General features: G+C 38.7%; 1 protein-coding gene across 1 annotated transcript in view; it reads left to right on the top strand.

Moving 5' to 3' along the window:
- Positions 1 to 17,356, top strand: part of CUNH16orf87 (chromosome unknown C16orf87 homolog) — a 75,521-nt gene that overhangs the window by 30,905 nt on the left and 27,260 nt on the right. The window contains exons 3-4 of the mRNA XM_006170467.3: positions 1,303 to 1,334; positions 10,184 to 10,280. Of these exons, the coding sequence (XP_006170529.1) occupies positions 1,303 to 1,334; positions 10,184 to 10,280 (129 nt within the window). The remainder of the gene's footprint in view (positions 1 to 1,302; positions 1,335 to 10,183; positions 10,281 to 17,356) is intronic.

The raw sequence follows: 17,356 nt of genomic DNA, 5'->3' as shown, positions 1-17,356 counted from the left end.
CTGCCCGCCCCGGCTCCGCCGGTGCCAACCTGGCGGCGGTCAGACGGGCGAGTCGCTCCATGCTGTGGGCCGGCCGCGCGGGAGGGGGAGCCAGTCGGGACCCTCCCGGGGTCGGGGTCGCCTGACCGCTCCAAGTGACAGCCGTGGGACTCTGGGGCCGCGGCCCGCGTGGACAAGCGTTGGCCCGGGCGAGGTGCCCGGCGTGCCAGCCCCCGAGTCCAGGCCCGGGCTCTGAGCTTCAGAGGCTTGCTTTGTTCCCACTTCAGAGGTGCGGTGGATCCCCAAAACTAGCCCCTCCGCGACCTGGGTGGACGCCTAAATGTAACAAAAGGGACTGCTGTGCAATGATTTTAAGTTTCAGAGAATTTGGAGATTTTTTTTTCTTTAATATAGTTTATTATTTTCTTAATATTGTCTAATTTTGATTCCTTGATGTAGTTTTAGTGAAACATGTTTGATTAACGTCCTTGTTGAACACCTTTTCTTCTGGGTGCTCCTTATTTCCCCCTCCACTGTTATAAATTTGGCATGCCTACTTCTAGTTCTTTAAAATATCTATGTGTGTATGTGTGTGTGTGTGTGTGTGTGTATGTAGTTTTATGAATTTGAAATGATTTATTTCTACACTGAATTTATTGTGTAATAGTTAAAATTTTGAAAATCTAATTTTACTGTTAACTAGGTTTAAACATGCCTCATTCTTTAGTAGAATGGTGGACATTCTTCTGTGCCTTAAAGTCTCAGTTAAAACACTCAATTAGAACCATTTGTACGCCCTCATTTTATGCCAGTATGTAGATCTGGGTGTGTTTTTTTCATTTTCCACAGAGTGAATTTTTTCGAAATGACTACCTCTGTCTCCTCCCCCTTTTCTTTTTTTAAGACTAATTGTAATGGTTGGAGACTTTTTAAAAATAAGCTGACTTTTGTGCATTCTTTAAAGGAGCAATCTTATAGGTTAATGAAATCTTGTTAATGGAATACATGTTACATGTTTTATTCAGTATCATTTATTGACGGTGATAAAAATACTGATCAGACAAAGGCTGTTTAAGAATGCTTTTTTTTAAAAAAAGGAATTATTTTATTTAACTTTATTTATTTTAATTTGACCAGAGAGGGACAGAATAAGAGAGAGAGAGAGAGAGAGAGAGAGAGAGAAAGAGAGAGAGAGAAAGAGAAAGTGAGAAAGCAAGCTGCTAGGTCCTGGACTTGAACTGTAGTCAGCCATGTGGGAGTCCAGGGCCTTTAACCACCATGCAACCGCCCTGCGCTGCTCCGAGTCCAGGCCCGGCGTCTGAGCTTCAGAGGCTTGCTTTGTTCCCACTTCAGAGGTGCGGTGGATCCCCAAAACTAGCCCCTCCGCGACCTGGGTGGACGCCTAAATGTAACAAAAGGGACTGCTGTGCAATGATTTTAAGTTTCAGAGAATTTGGAGATTTTTTTTTCTTTAATATAGTTTATTATTTTCTTAATATTGTCTAATTTTGATTCCTTGATGTAGTTTTAGTGAAACATGTTTGATTAACGTCCTTGTTGAACACCTTTTCTTCTGGGTGCTCCTTATTTCCCCCTCCACTGTTATAAATTTGGCATGCCTACTTCTAGTTCTTTAAAATATCTATGTGTGTATGTGTGTGTGTGTGTGTGTGTGTATGTAGTTTTATGAATTTGAAATGATTTATTTCTACACTGAATTTATTGTGTAATAGTTAAAATTTTGAAAATCTAATTTTACTGTTAACTAGGTTTAAACATGCCTCATTCTTTAGTAGAATGGTGGACATTCTTCTGTGCCTTAAAGTCTCAGTTAAAACACTCAATTAGAACCATTTGTACGCCCTCATTTTATGCCAGTATGTAGATCTGGGTGTGTTTTTTTCATTTTCCACAGAGTGAATTTTTTCGAAATGACTACCTCTGTCTCCTCCCCCTTTTCTTTTTTTAAGACTAATTGTAATGGTTGGAGACTTTTTAAAAATAAGCTGACTTTTGTGCATTCTTTAAAGGAGCAATCTTATAGGTTAATGAAATCTTGTTAATGGAATACATGTTACATGTTTTATTCAGTATCATTTATTGACGGTGATAAAAATACTGATCAGACAAAGGCTGTTTAAGAATGCTTTTTTTTAAAAAAAGGAATTATTTTATTTAACTTTATTTATTTTAATTTGACCAGAGAGGGACAGAATAAGAGAGAGAGAGAGAGAGAGAGAGAGAGAGAAAGAGAGAGAGAGAAAGAGAAAGTGAGAAAGCAAGCTGCTAGGTCCTGGACTTGAACTGTAGTCAGCCATGTGGGAGTCCAGGGCCTTTAACCACCATGCAACCTGCCGGCCCCAAAAATGCTGTATTTTGAGCTCTTACCAGTATGCAGTATAAAAACAATTTAGGCATGTTTTCCAAAGAGTTATCTCATTTTTACAATTAAGTTTGTTAAGTTTGACAGAATTGAACTTTGATATACAAGTCTCTTTGTAGATTAATTCAGTGCTTAAATCCATCTTATTCCAGTTATTTGTGTAGAGGTATAAGGCTTACATGGTATGCATTATGCATTCCAGTTTCTGTAGGGTACAAGTCATCGCAAAACCTGGCCTTGTTTTACTTGGCATAAAAGATCCTTTCAAGAAAAATAATCTGTTTTTAATATCCTGGTTAAAGCATGAGGAAAGGATAATAATCTTGTAAAAGTACCTAAAATTCTTTAACAAAACACGATCAGCATCTTATTTGAAAAGATCACAGTTTTTAAAAAAGAATTATTTATTACTATTTTTATAATTATTTATTATTATATGGCACTTGTGCTCACCAGAGAGAGACAGAGAGAGGGAAAGTGAGAAAGCAAGCTGCTCGGTCTGGGACTTGAACTGTGCTGCTGAGCCATACAGGAGTCCAGTTCCTTTAACAACCATGCCACCTGCTAGCCCCAAGATCACAATTTTTTTTTTCAAATATCAATTTTTTAAAGAGATATTTTTGCTATAGGGCATGTGCGCTTGCCAGAGAGAGAATGAGAGACAGAAAGTGAGAAATCACTCCCCAGGGAAGATGGCCATGCTGCAATCCTTTCTCCTCCATTCTCCTCTCAGGATTTTGGGCACACATACACACTCCTGGCATGAATTTGAAGCTGCCAGGTCAGGGACTCAAACTGCAGTTGAGTACGTGGGTGTCCAGTGACATAACTCTAAAGCCATCTACTCATCCCAAGATCACAATTTTCTTTTTTAAATTCTTTATTAATTTTACATATTATTTTTCAGTCTGACGAGAGAGAGAGAGGAAGAGAGAGAGGAAGGAAACTGCCAGGTCTGGGACTCAAACTGCAGTTAGCCTTGTGGGAGTCCAATGCCCTAACCACCTGGTCACTTGCCAGCTCCAATATCACAATTTCAAAAAAAAATATTTTACATTTGTTATAGGGCACATTTGCTCATTGCAGAAAGAAAGAGCAGGAAAGCGAGAAAGAATTCCCAGAGTGATAACCATTCTGTAATCTTTCTCTTACATTCTTTCATGATTTTGGGCACATCCACACCATGCCTGGCACCTGGTGTTTTCCTAATTTATTTTCGAAGCCATTGGGGCTGGGATTTGAACCGCGTAGTCAGTGGGATCCAGCTATCTTAAGCACCATGCTACTGACTGGCATGATCGCATTTATTTTGCTACACACATCCCAGATATATATTCTCTTGTATCACCTGTTTCTTAATCTTTCTCTGTCATAACAAAATACCATAGAGTGGGTGGGTTAAACAACAGAAATTAATTTTTTCACAATTCTGAAGGCTGAAAGTCCAAGATCATGGTGCCAGTACGATTGTGTCTCGGTGGGGGCTCTCTTCTTGGCTTGCAGTTGACTGTCTTCTCAGTGTCCTAACATGGCAGAAAGAGAGGACAGGCTATCTTTTGTTTCTTATAAGATCACTAATCATTTCCATAATGAGGACACAGTCAAATGTCCTAATCTAAAGTGATTTGAAGAAAATAATAGGTTAATTTTTGTGCTTTAATTATGTAGAAGTAAAAGTTTAGAGCTGGCTTTGTGGCCTAGTACTTGAGGCCTCTGGATCCCACTTGGCTGATCATATGGCTCAAATCCTGGACCTGGTGGCTTCAGAAACATGCCAGGCCTATATGCTTGTGTTCCTGAAATCTTGAAAGGAGGCAGAAATGGAGAAGGGATTGTGGTGTGACCATTCCCGATGGGGAGTGTTTTCTCCTCTACTTCTCTCTCTTTCTCTCTTTGGCAAGTGTACGTGCCCTCTAGCAAGGGGACACACACACACACACACACATACTCGAAGTAGAGCATCCCTAATCTGAAATTGAATTGTTTGTAAATCCAAAACTTTTTGAGTGCTAACATGATGCCACAAGTGGAGATTCCTAACCTGATCTCACGTAGTAGGTCGCAGTCAAAACACTACAATACTAAAATATTGCCTAAAATTACCCTGTTATGTGTATGAGGTATGTAAGAAAATGAATGAAAGATGGCTTGGGTGCTATCCCCAAGGTATCTCATTGCATATATGCACATATTCCAGAATCTGAAAATATCTAAAATCTGAAACATCTCTGGTTCCAAGCATTTGAATAAGGGATACTCAATCTGTACAAGCTTCTTTCATTTATAAATGAGAACAAAAAGATAATCCAGAGAGCCTTTTTTTGTTGTTGAGAGATTCATGCTGTAGGACTTGTGTGTTTGCTGGGGAGACAGAGAGATGGAGAGAGAGAAAATGAGAAATCAACCCCCTGGGGGTTGGCCCTGTGCAGTCTCTTCTCCATTCTCTCAGGATTTTAGGGCACACATACACATGTGCCCAGTGTGTTTCAAGCTGCTAGGTCTGGGACTCAAATCATGGTCAGCCATGTGGGAAACCAAAACCTTAACCACTCTCCCACCTGCTGGCCCCTAAGGAGCCATTTTCTTTTTCTTTCATTTTTGAAAGTTTTTTTGCTATAGGACGCTTAGGCTCATGTGCACTCGCTAGAGAGACAGAAAGGGAGAAATCGCTCCTAGGGTTGATGGCCACACAGCAATCCCCTCTCCCTCATTCTTCTCTCAGGAGTTTGGGCATGCACACGTGCCCAGTGTGTATGTTTTAAGTCATTGAGTCCAGGACTCAAACTGAGGTTGACTCTGGGAGTCTAGCACTGTAACCATTACACCACCTGCTGGCCTCAGGGAGCCATTTTCTAAACAATTTAGAATACTGTTGTAATTCCAAGTTGCCTGAAGAACATTAAATTAGAATTTAAGTGTAGTTTATAAACATAAATGTAAAATCTTTAAAGTTTGAGATTTCCCTAGCTGACTATACTGGTGGTCTCTCTCTCTCTCTCTCTCTATGTGTGTGTGTGTGTGTGTGTGTGTGTGTGTAAGTTTAAAAAGCAGATACAGAGATCAGCAAATAAAGAACTGAGAGAGATTTTCAGCTACTTTGTAACATCTGCTTTGCAGGCCTCTATTAAAAATATAGTTCTAAAATATCTAAACTGCAGGCCTTGTCATTTTCAAGAGGTTTCACGTCCATTAACCACTCAAAATCACTAAGCTATTTTGTGTTAAGATTCTTGTCAGTTTTCTGGTATCTTTTTCTCAGGTATCTGTTCTCTCCTTCTCTTCTCTCTCTCTCTCTCCTTCTCTTCTCTCTCTCTCTCTCTCTCTTTAACAGAGTAACTATTTTTTTTCCCCATTTTAGGAAATTTTATATAACATGTAACAAACACATTTGCCAAAGGTAACTTTGGTTCTTTAACAGCAAGGGATATAAATGAGTTCTCTGTAATCTGTTTATATTAGAGCTTTTAAAAAATAAATGAAACAATTTGAGAGGATTTGAGGAAGTTAATGGAAAATGCAATTAAAATAAAAGTTTATTTGGTGCAAAAAAAAAAAATCCGTGTACTTTTTTTAATGGTACAGATTCCCCATAAACTTTAAAAATAGTTCTTTAGTCTTTTTTTTAAGAGAGATTTTTGCCATAAGGGTGTGTGTGCTCACCAGAGAGACAGGGAGACAGAGACAGAAAGCTAGAGAAATCCCTCCCACCCCCATGGCAGTCTTTCCTCTTCCATTCTCCTCCTGGGATCTAGTTGCACACATGCCCAGCAAGAGCTTTAAGCTGCTGGGACTTGAACTGCGGTCAACTACATGGGAGTTCGGCAGTGTAACCATTACGCTATCTGCTGGTTCCCAAAATATTATTTTTATTACTTTCATTTTCTCAAACATTTTAAAAGAAGTGTAAAACCAGATTTTTTTTTTTTTTTAAGTTTGCTACTGGGCACGTGGGCTCAGAGAGAGAGAGCTAGACAGGGAAAGTGAGGAATCATCTGACCATGGTCCCATCTCTTCCATTCTCCTCTCAGGAATGTGGGCACGATACACATGTGCCTGTCATGATTTTCAATCCTCCTGGTCTGGGACTTGAACCACTGTCAGCCATGTTGAAGTCCAGTGACTTAAACATCTGCTGACCCTTCCCTTTTATTAACCTGTTTTACTTGTAAGCCACAAATAACCTAAATACACTTTTCAATGAAAGAATGCTTTTGATACTCAATAAACTACCAATAATTAATATTTTGAATTTTTTAAGTCCTGAAAGTGTAATCTTAGAGCTTTTTATTAACCTTAAGATTATTTAATATTATCAACTGAATATTTTTTCTCTTTTTAAAAAAATATTTAATTTTATTTATTATTGTTATTAATTTGCTATAGGGCACATGTGTCACCAGAGAGAAAAAAAAATAAGTGAGTGAAAGCAAGCTGCCAGGTCTGGGACTTGAACCATGGACCATGTGGGAATCCAGCATCCCTAACCATCATACTACCTGCTGGTCCCTTATCAACTGAAATTTATGGAAGTTTAGAGACTGATGGGTAGCATGGTGGTTAGGGTACTGGACTCCCGCATGGCTGACCACAGTTCGAATCCTGGACCTGGAGGTATGCGCTCTCTCTCTCTCTCTTTCTCTCTCTCTCTCTCTCTCTAATTTCTCTGGTCAAGTTGAATAATGATAAAAATAATGATAATAAAAAAAAGAGTACACATTGTTCCACACTCAGAATCGACAAATTAAAACAAAAATTAAAAAGAAAGCAAAGGAAGTTTAACGCATTTGTTTAAAATCCAAATTATACTAATTAAATAGATTAGTGTTACAGAAGTTGTCTAACCTATTTCATAATTCTTTTTGTAGGATCAGAGTGTTAGGGTGGTGATTTATTTTTCTTTCAGAGCTATTTGCAGGGGAAGGGGACTTTCCAATTTTAAACAGGACTTTAGAATGATTTAGCTCAAGCACAGGAAAGTTTCTTGAGCTTAAAAGGCTTTCATTAAGGATGAAAATTAACATTTCAATAGAATTAGTCAGTGTTTGTGCCTTTGGAATCAAAGAGCCGAATGTATGGTTCTCATCTAATTGCAGCACATTCTGTTGCAAATTCTAGATATGGGTTAAGATTTTCTTGTGTACATGATAGAGATCTGAATTCAAATTTCTTAGGTTTCAGTAGCTGGAAGAAAAGGATTGAATAAGAACTTCATGCTTCCTTGTTTTGTTTGTTTTATTTTTTTGATAGTCTGATTAAAAGTCTTTACATTATTGTTGATGCCCTTAATGATATGTTCAGGTAAAAGGGAAGTGAGTCAATCTTTGAGCTTGGTTTCTATGAAGATGTGAAATTTAAAAAATGACAAACATCTATTTTGGGCATATACTTATGCTATTTTTAAAAAGTAACATTATGCCTCCCCCACCTCCTTTTGCCCACATGGTTTGAAACAAGGTTTCATCACATTCTTTGTAAAGCAGGCAGTTAGGCTATCTGGAGTCCAATTTTTTTTTTTTTTTTTATTTAGAGAATTTTGCTATAGGGCATGTGTGCTCACTGGAGAGACAGAGGCAGAAAGCGAGAATTCACCCCCACAATTCCTTATTCTCCACTCTTCTCTTGGGATTTTGGACACACACGCACATGTGCTTGGTGTGAGTTTTAAGCTACTGCGGCCGGGACTCATGGTTGACTGACATGGGAATCCAACGATGTTACCATTATGCCACCTGCAGGTCCCTCATTTTTTTTTTTTTTTATATCTATTTTTCTAGAAAGATTCTTTGTTATATGACAAGTGTCATCAAGTGTGCTTGCCAAAGAGACAGAAAGTGAGAAATCACCCCCTGTGGGGTTGGAAGGGGATGGCCATGCCGCATTCTCCTCCATTCTCCTCTTGGGATTTTGGACATGTATACACATACCTAGTGTGAGTTTCAAATCTCCAAGTGTGGGACTTGAACTGCCGTTGGCCTTGTGTGAGTCCAGTACCTTTACCACCTTGCATGCCACCTGCTTGCCTGAGTTCAATTATTTTTATAGGATTCATTGTTACTTCTCTCAAATGCAAGCTAGAGATCTTTTGTTCAGTATTTTTATGTGAAGAAAACGAACCCACGTCAAATTTCAATTTAGCTTAATTAGCTCAAGTATTTATATTCTAGAATATGAGACTGTCTGTACCTACTTGGCTTAAAAAGCTTTATAATTGTAACTAAACTTTTACATTAGCAGAATTAACAAATAGAATTTATCTTACAATGAAAATTGTAGTTTTCTAATTCTGAATACTTGCTTGTTCAGAGTTCTAATTTTTGATGGACATATCTTGATTCCAAGGATAATTAACTTTTAAAAAATTATTTTATTCAATTTCTTTTATTCATTCATTCATTTATTTTAATTTGACCAGAGAGAGAAACAGAGAGGAAAGTGAGAAAGCAAGCCACCAGGTCCGGGACTCGAATCATGGTCAGCCATGTGGGAGTGTCCACATGCCACCACGCCACTTGCCAGTCCCCAGATCATTAACTTTTAATATTTGTGAAATGATTTCAACAATTTACAGTAACACCTTGCTTTAAAAAAAATTATAGGCTTGGGGACCAGCAGATGGTGTAATGGCTACGTCACTGGACTCCCATGTAGTTGACTGAGATTCAAGTCCCGGACCCAGTGGCTTAAACTCATGCCTGGAGCATGGTCATACATGCCCAAGATCCCAAGAAGAGAATGGAGAAGAAGAAATTTATAGGCTCGAAGTATTTTTAGGTTGCTTTTTTTTTTTTTTTTTTTTTACATATTTGGAAACAGAAGCGTGAAGAGTTTAAATGTTTTTGTATAAGGTTCATCTTAGAACCAAAACTTTTAAGATCCTTGATTTCAGCCTTCCTTTCTCCTACATTCTTTATTGTTTATTCTATACTTTTACCCCTCAAACTGATTTTTCCAAACAGTCCCTTTTGCCAGTAGTAGTTGCCATCTTCTTCTCGTGTTAGAACCTTGAGTTACTTTCAGTATGTCTCCCATTATCAGCAGTGGTCAGTTTGAGTCTGCCTGAGTCTTATATCACAAGAATTTTCTCTATTTTCTTCTCATTCCAGTTGGATCCTCATACTTTGATACTGGGTATACTTTACTGATTTCCTAACCACTTTCCCTTTTCCAAGTTGTTCTATACTGTAAATTGCTATTAAATTCACATTTTAGAAAATACTACCTATTTTTCTCACTCAGTTTTGCTCTTATACCATTATGGTTTTTTTATTGAGTACTAACATCAACACTTTTCTCCCCTCACATGACAGGATATGTTTGTTCACCAGAGAGAGAGAAAAAAAGCATTTCCCAAAAGGTGTGATCTTGCCACAATCATCTTTCTCCCATTTTTCCATCCCTTCAGGATCTTGGGCACACAGGCACAAGTGCCTGGTGTGTTTTTGTGTTTTTATGTTTTTCATTCCACTGGGGTTGGGATTTGAATCTTGGTAGATCATGTGGGATCTGGCTTTCCATACACAGTGCTTTAACTACTCTGTTCTGGGACTGGCCTGACATTAGCACGTATTTATCATGCTTTTGCTCTTTATGGTATTGGTATAATACTTATAGTACTTGTGTCATTAAGCTCTAGGAGAATGTAAAATATGTTTATGGCATGATATTCATCTCATTTTGTTGTAAGGAGATGGGGTTTAATTTAATCTTTGATTCCTACCTACTTCAAGTAATGTGTTACTCACTGAGGAGACTGCATAAATACTGAGAAGTTTAACAAGAAAAAAAAAAGTAGTGATATATTTTTCTTTTTTTTCCCTGCAGGTTCCTGTTGCATGTAAATCATGTCCCTGTGGTTATATATTTATTAGCAGAAAACTATTAAATGCAAAATACTCAGAGAAATCACCACCTTCTACAGGTAATTATCAGAGTTTAAGACATTGTTAGCTTTTTTATATCGAAATTTTAAGTTAATTTTTGTGAATTTACTGCTTACACTTTTTGTTGAAGTTAAAAGTTAAAATCTGGGACCAGCAGGTAATGTGGTGGTTGAAGTACTGGACTTCCATGGCTGACTGCAGTTTGAGGTCTGGATCTGGTAGCTTGAAAATCACACTGGATGTGTGGGCATGCATGCCCCAAATCCCAAGAGAATAGAGGAGAAGGGATTGTGGTGTGGCCCTGCCTCTAGGGGGTTGATTTCTTACTTTCCCTGTCACTGTCTTTCTCTCTGTGTCTCTCCAGTGAGTGCACGTGCCCATGGTAAAAACCTTAAAAAAAAAAAAAAAAGTTGAAATCTTTTGAATTGTATATTTGCCTTTGAGGTCAGCTTATGAGATTGATTTATTTCATGTTCATTCCATTACAGTGCTAATTCTCTTAAATGCTGATAGTCTATAATGAATTTTTTATATCTGGAGAATGGAGAACTATTGAAAGGTTTTAAGTAGGGGAGTGATTTAATCTGGTAAGAAAAATCATTTCTTTCCTTTGAGAGATTTTTGCTTTAGGGTATGTATGCTAGCCAGAGAGACAGAAAATGAGAAATCTCCTTCTGGGGGGAATGGCTATGCTGCAGTCCCTTCTCCATTCTCTTAAGATTTTGGGCATGCATGCACATGCACCTGGCATGAGTTTCTTTTTTTTGAGAGAGGTTTTCAAGAAATCACCCCCTGGGAGGATGGCCACACCAAAATCTATTCTCCTTGGGATTTTGGGTGGGCACATACATGCACCTGGTACAAGTTTTAAGCCTCTAGGTCTGGGACTTGAACCACGGTCAACTACGTGGGAGTCCAGTGACATAACCATTATGTCATCTGCTGGTCCCCTAGTGTGAGTTTCAAGCCGCCAGGTCTGGGACTCAAACTGTGGTTGGCCACTTGGGAGTCCAGCACCTTAACCACTATGCCACCTGTTGGCCCCAGAAAAAAACTTTAAAAGCTGAAGTAATAGTTGACACTAAGTAAATTGGCCTTCTATAAAGTATGTAGTTTTGTAAGTATTGACATACGTATATATCAATCAGTTATTACAATATTATGAATATTCATCAGTTCCCCAAATATCCTGATTCTCTTTATAATACCTCCTTCCTGCCACCCTCTACCCAAGGTAACCACTGATCTGCTTTTTGTCACTATCCATATAAATGGTATCATAAATGCTATGTACTCGTTTTAGCCTGACTTCTTTCCCTGAGCATAACTATTTAAGATAAAGTCATATTGGTATGTGTGTCAGTATGACTGTATTCCTTTTTTTGCTTTAATAGTCTTTGTGTGGAAATGCCCTGATTTGTGTATCAATTCACTTGTTGGGTGAATATCAGTTTGGATTTTTTTTCTCTCATGATGGGAGAATTTGCAATAACTACATTTTTTTTTCTTTTTTAATAATTTTTAAAAAAAGTGTCTGTGGAAAAATATAACCTGGTTATAATTTTCTTTTTTTTTTTTGGAGGGGTTTTTGCTGTATGGTGCATATGTTCGCCAGAAAGACAGACAGAAAGCGAGAAAACACCCCCTAGGGTGGATGGCCATGCCACAATCCCTTCTCCTCCATTCTCTCAGCATCTTGGACATGCACACATACATTCGCCTGGTGCGAATTTAAGCCACCAGATCCAGAACTCGAACCGCGGTTGACTACATGGGAGTCCAGGGGCATAGCGATTATGCCAACTGCTGGTCCCTCCCACCCCCATTATAATTTTTAGACTTTTTCTTTACAGTTCCCTGGTTGAGAATATTTAAAATTACTTTGTTTAAATTTGTTGCTTTCCCATTCATGTAAACAGGATTTATTCAAAAGATGTACATATTGAAAGATAAAATTTTATTACTTTGATAAAATCAGAACTTCATGCAGTAGTATTCTCAAAATAAGAGTAGATTGATTATAACTGTATATTGAGCACATGCTATACCCTAGGCAGTATTCTAAACCTTGGACATAAAGCAGTGAATCTGCTGTTAAGGCATGCTCACTGCTGTCATGGAGCTTACGTTCTCCTGGGCAGGGGATGAATAGTAAGCAGATACACAGGAAAAATACCACTTTGTAATAAATGCTTTATAGGAAATTAAAACATTGGAAGCCTACTTTTGATTGGGTGGTTAGGGAAGGCCTCTCTGAGGAGGTGACATTTAAGCTGAGCCTGAGTAGAAGGACTAGGCATGATAAGATCAGGGAGAAAAACATTCTTTTTTTTAAGAGCAATTTTTACTATAAGGTTTGTGTACTCACCAGAGACATAGAAAGCAAGAAATCTCCACCTGTGGGGATGGCCACACCACAATCCCTTCTCCTCCAGTCGTCTCTCGAGATTTGGGGGCACATACCCAGCATGAGTTCCAAGCCACTGTGTCCAGGACTTGAAATGGAGTCCAGTTATGTAACCATTATGCCATCTCATGGCCCCAAGAAAACCTTTTTTTTTTTTGAGAGGTTTTTGCTATAGGGTGCGTGCGCTCACCAGAAAGACAGAGAGAGACAGAAAGCGAGAAATCACCCCCCCAGTGTGTAGGGTGTGGCCACGCCATAGTCACCTCTCCTCTTGGGATCTTGGGCATGTATGCACACGCACCTGGCGTGAGTTTAAGCCACTGGGTCTGGGCCTTGAACCGCGGTCGACTACATGGGAGTCCAGTGATGTAGCCATCACACCAACTGCTGGTCCCAAGAAAAACATTCTTGACAGATGGTGAAGCAAATGAAAAATTCTAAGACTGGACCAAGTGTCTTATTTTTTTTTAAGGTGTGTGTGTGTGTGTGTGTGTGTGTGTGTGTGTGTGCACGTGCCTTAGGCCACATGCGCTTGCTGGAGAGAAACTGACGAGGGAAAGTGAGAGGTCACCTCACCCCTAGGGAGGGTGGACACGTTGCAGTTCGTTCTCCTTTCTTCTCCCCTTGGGATTCTGGGCACACATGCACACACACCTTGTGTGATTTTATTTTATTATTTTATTTAACTTTATTTATTCACTTATTTATTCATTTTGATTTGACCAGAAAGAGATAGTGAGAAAGCAAGTTGGCAGGTCTGGGACTCGAACCATGGTCAGCCACGTGGGAATCCAGCATCCTTAACCAACATGTCACCTGCCGGCCCACTGGTGTGATTTTCAAGCCACCAGGTCCAGTACTCAGACAGTGGTTGGCCATGTGGTAATCTAGTGCTTTAACCACCATACCACCTGCTGGCCCTGACAAAGTTTCTTTTTTCTTTTTTTTATAGAATTATTTTATTTAACTTTATTTATTTATTTATTTATTTATTTTTAAAAATTTGACCAGAGAGGGATAGAGCGAGAGAGAGTGGCAGGGATGGAGAGTGGGAAAACAAGTAGCCAAGTCTGGGACCTGAACTGTGGTTGGCCATATGGGAGTCCAGCGCCCTTAACCACCACATCACCTGCTGGGCCCCAAAGTTTCTTTTTAGGAACAAAAAATACCAGTGTATTTTTAGTGTAGGCTTTAAGAGTAGGAGAATGGGAAAAGAGTTAAGAGGACCAGGCAGGGACCAGATTATGTAGGACTTTGTAAGTAAACAAGAGTGAGAAGTTTGGATTTTGATTGTAAAATGAAAGGAAAAACTGTTATCACGGTGGGGAATGGTGAGGAGAAGATGGTATGCTGTGATTTACATTTTAGGATGATCATTTTGGCTGCTTTGTAGAGAATAGTTTATAGGGGCACAGATGTAAGTAGGCTATTTCAGTAGGTGAACTGAGTGAGGATGCTGACTTAGACAAAGAGTGGTTATAGTAGCAAATGCTTGAAGAAGTGTCTGTATTTATGTCTGAGAGGTCTGTTTACCTTAGAGTCTATAGAAGAAAGCTGTTTAATTTAATTTCTTTCTCTGTGACATGTTGTTCCCTCTCTCTAGAAATGGACTTAATTCCTTGGTTCCTAAAGGCTGGTGGTGGTAGATTGGCTACATAGGAATCATCCAGAGAGTTTATAAAAGATGGATTCCTGGGATTGGCCCTGGGACCTGATGGTTAAGGTGGTTGAATGCCACATGGCCAACTACTTGGTTCAAATCCTAGACCCAGTGCCAGGTGTGCATGTGTGTGTGTATGCCCAAAATCTGGACAGGATGGAAAGATGGATGGGAAGGGATTGTGGCATGACCACGCCACATTGCGGAGTACTTTCTCTCTCTTCCCCTCTTCCTGTCTCTGGCACACATGCTGTCTTGCATTAAAATACAATGAATTTCTCAATCTTGTTCTCTCAGTCTGGTTTAGGTATGGGTGAAGATTCATTCAGTAACTACTTTGGGTTGGGTTGTCAGCTCAGTGCTAAGTCTCTAAAAATTAATAAGAGGTAGTCTTTGCTCTTAGTGGGAACAACTATGCTTATTTTATATTTTTAAATGACAGTATTTTTGTGTCCTGTCTGTGTGTGAATGATTCAGGTGACAAATGAGTTAAGAAACCTGTCAAGGATATAGAGAATTAATGCACCTAGTGTAGAGAATTAAAGATGCTACAAGTATTAACAAGTCTGAACCAGATGAACAAGAGGGAAGAATTTAGAATATTCCCAGGATTCTGACTTGGGTTGCTGATTACAAAGAGGATCAACCAGCTTTGAGGAAAGATGAGGAATTTATTTGGATATAATTGTGAAGCAATCACCTATACAGATTAAAAAAATTTTTTTTTTAATTTGCAGTTAGACATATAGTTAGTTGGAAGCTTAGGGAATAACCTCAGCTGCAGATAAAACTTTTGAGCTATCAGTGAATAGATAGATGGCAGATGATTGTGGAAAATGGATTAACTCATGCTGGAGAATTTGTGGATTAGGAAAAGGAAGAAGTTGAGAAACTAAACCCTGGTAAATACCAATCTTAAAAGAAGGTCAGAACAACTAAGAAATGTTGGTTCTAGGAGAAAAACTAACAGAGTGTGTGGTAAGTCATGGCAGTGAGTGTGTTTTAGAAAGCAATTCATTATTATTTTAAGGAATTATTGATTTTTAATTTTATTTATTTATTCATTTATTTTACTTTGATCAGAGAGAGACACATAGAGAGAAAGAGAGAAAGTGAGAAAGCAAGCCACCAGGTCTTGGAGTCAGCCATGTAGGAGTCCAGTACCTTTAACTGCCACGCCACCTGCCATCCCCTAGAAAGCAATTCATTATTATTTTACATTTGGAGTTTCATAAAATTCTGTTGTTTGATAAGAGTGGACTTTTGACCTTGAGGATGAAACATCAAAATCTCTGGAGGAGGAAGAGGAACCAGCAAGAACATCAGAAAGAAAAAGGGATATCAGGGATAAGCTGTGCCATAAAAACCAAAGGAGAGAAACATTTTAAGGAGAGGGTTAAGAGTATCCAAAGCCTGGAAAGCAGTTTGGGAAAGTACAGACATGGAAGTCAAAAGCCTTGGCTTCAGATTCAAATTCTGTAATTTTTTTTAACAAAAAGTTAATTATCTACCATGAGCAGCTGCTGTTCACTTGTTTATAAGGTAGACTTACTGCACCTAATTTAGAGAATTAAAATATAAATGAAGTTTTTTGGGAAATGTCTGATACTTGCAGAGCTACTATGCTATAAGTACTCAGTAAATAATTTTACAGTTAAATTTCTTAAAGTGAGATTTACTGTGGATAATCCAAAGTAGGAAATTGAGGTGAGTATAAATTTAAAGTTACTAGTTTTATCAAGTGCTTAATGAATGTTATCAATGGAATATAGAGCATTTCAGTTTTCAGGAAAGTAAATTAGCAGAAAATTTATAGAAGAAAATGGATTATATATTGTACAATTGAAAGATAATCAATTTTACTAATAATCAGGGAAATGCAGTTGAATGAAGTACCAATGTTTTGCTTAGACTGCCAACAATGTAAAGAATTTTCAAGTATTATGAATATGACAGAATAGTACTCTCATACTGTTGATAAGAAAATAAATTGGCACATCTTTCTTGATCAATCTTACTGTAGTTGTTAAAAGTTCTGTTTTTTTTTTTTGTTGTTGTTGTTTTGTTTGTTTTTTAAAAATTTGCCAGGAGATGTATGCCCTCATGGAGGCAGGAGGGGAGATAAAGCAAGAAAACACACAAACTGGGCATATTTTTTAACCTGCCAGATCCAAGACTCAAACCACACAGTCAACTATGTAGGATCCAGCTCATATAACCACTAGGCCACAGGCTGACCCAGGTGTTAAAAGTTTTAAATGCACATAACCTAGAATCTAGAGTTCTCTATTGAAGAAGGAGGAACATCAGGGATGGGCTGTGCCATCCTAAAAGAGAAAAGTATTTTAAGGAGAGGGTTAAGCGTATGCAGAAGAGGGACCAGCAGATGGCTGGTCTCCCATGTAGTCGACTCCAGTTTGAGTCCCGGAACTGGCCGCTTAAAACTCTTGCCTGGCACATGTATGTGCAGGCCCAAAATCCCAAGAGGAGAATGGAGAAGAAGGAATTGCAGTGTGGCCATACCCCCTGGGAGGTGATTTCTAGTTTTCCATTTTTTTCTCTCTGTCTTTCCTGTGAGCACATGTACCCTCCAGCTGAAAATCTCTCTTTAATAGAAAAAAAGAGTATGCAAAAGGTAGAGTACAGACAAGGGGGCCAAAAGAGTACCTGGTACATAGCCTAGAGAGCCTAGTTGCTTATATACACAGATAAGTATTTGTTAGGATTTTCCAATTACCACTTTGTAATAGTAAAATATTAACATGCTAGATGTCATCAGTAGCAGAATAGTTAAATAAACTAGGGTACATCTTTTATGGAATTGTATGTGCTATTAATAATTAGAATCTACTTTATTTTCCTTGCCAAAGGGCATTAGTACTCACCCAAAAGAGAGAGCATTCTCCAATTGGGCATGGTCAATCTCATGTGACAGAGAGAGAGCAAGCAAATGAGCATACTCTCCAATGGGGCATGGTCACACCACAATCCCTTTTTGTCCATTTCTTCTTCCCATCAGGATTTTGGGCATGTGCGCACATGCTCTT

The sequence above is a fragment of the Tupaia chinensis genome, unplaced genomic scaffold (assembly GCF_000334495.1).
Source record: "Tupaia chinensis unplaced genomic scaffold, TupChi_1.0 Scaffold148557_1, whole genome shotgun sequence".
Taxonomy (NCBI): Eukaryota; Metazoa; Chordata; class Mammalia; order Scandentia; family Tupaiidae; genus Tupaia; species Tupaia belangeri.
Note: the sequence above shows the minus strand (reverse complement) of the source record. Positions and strands in the feature narration are given on the sequence as shown.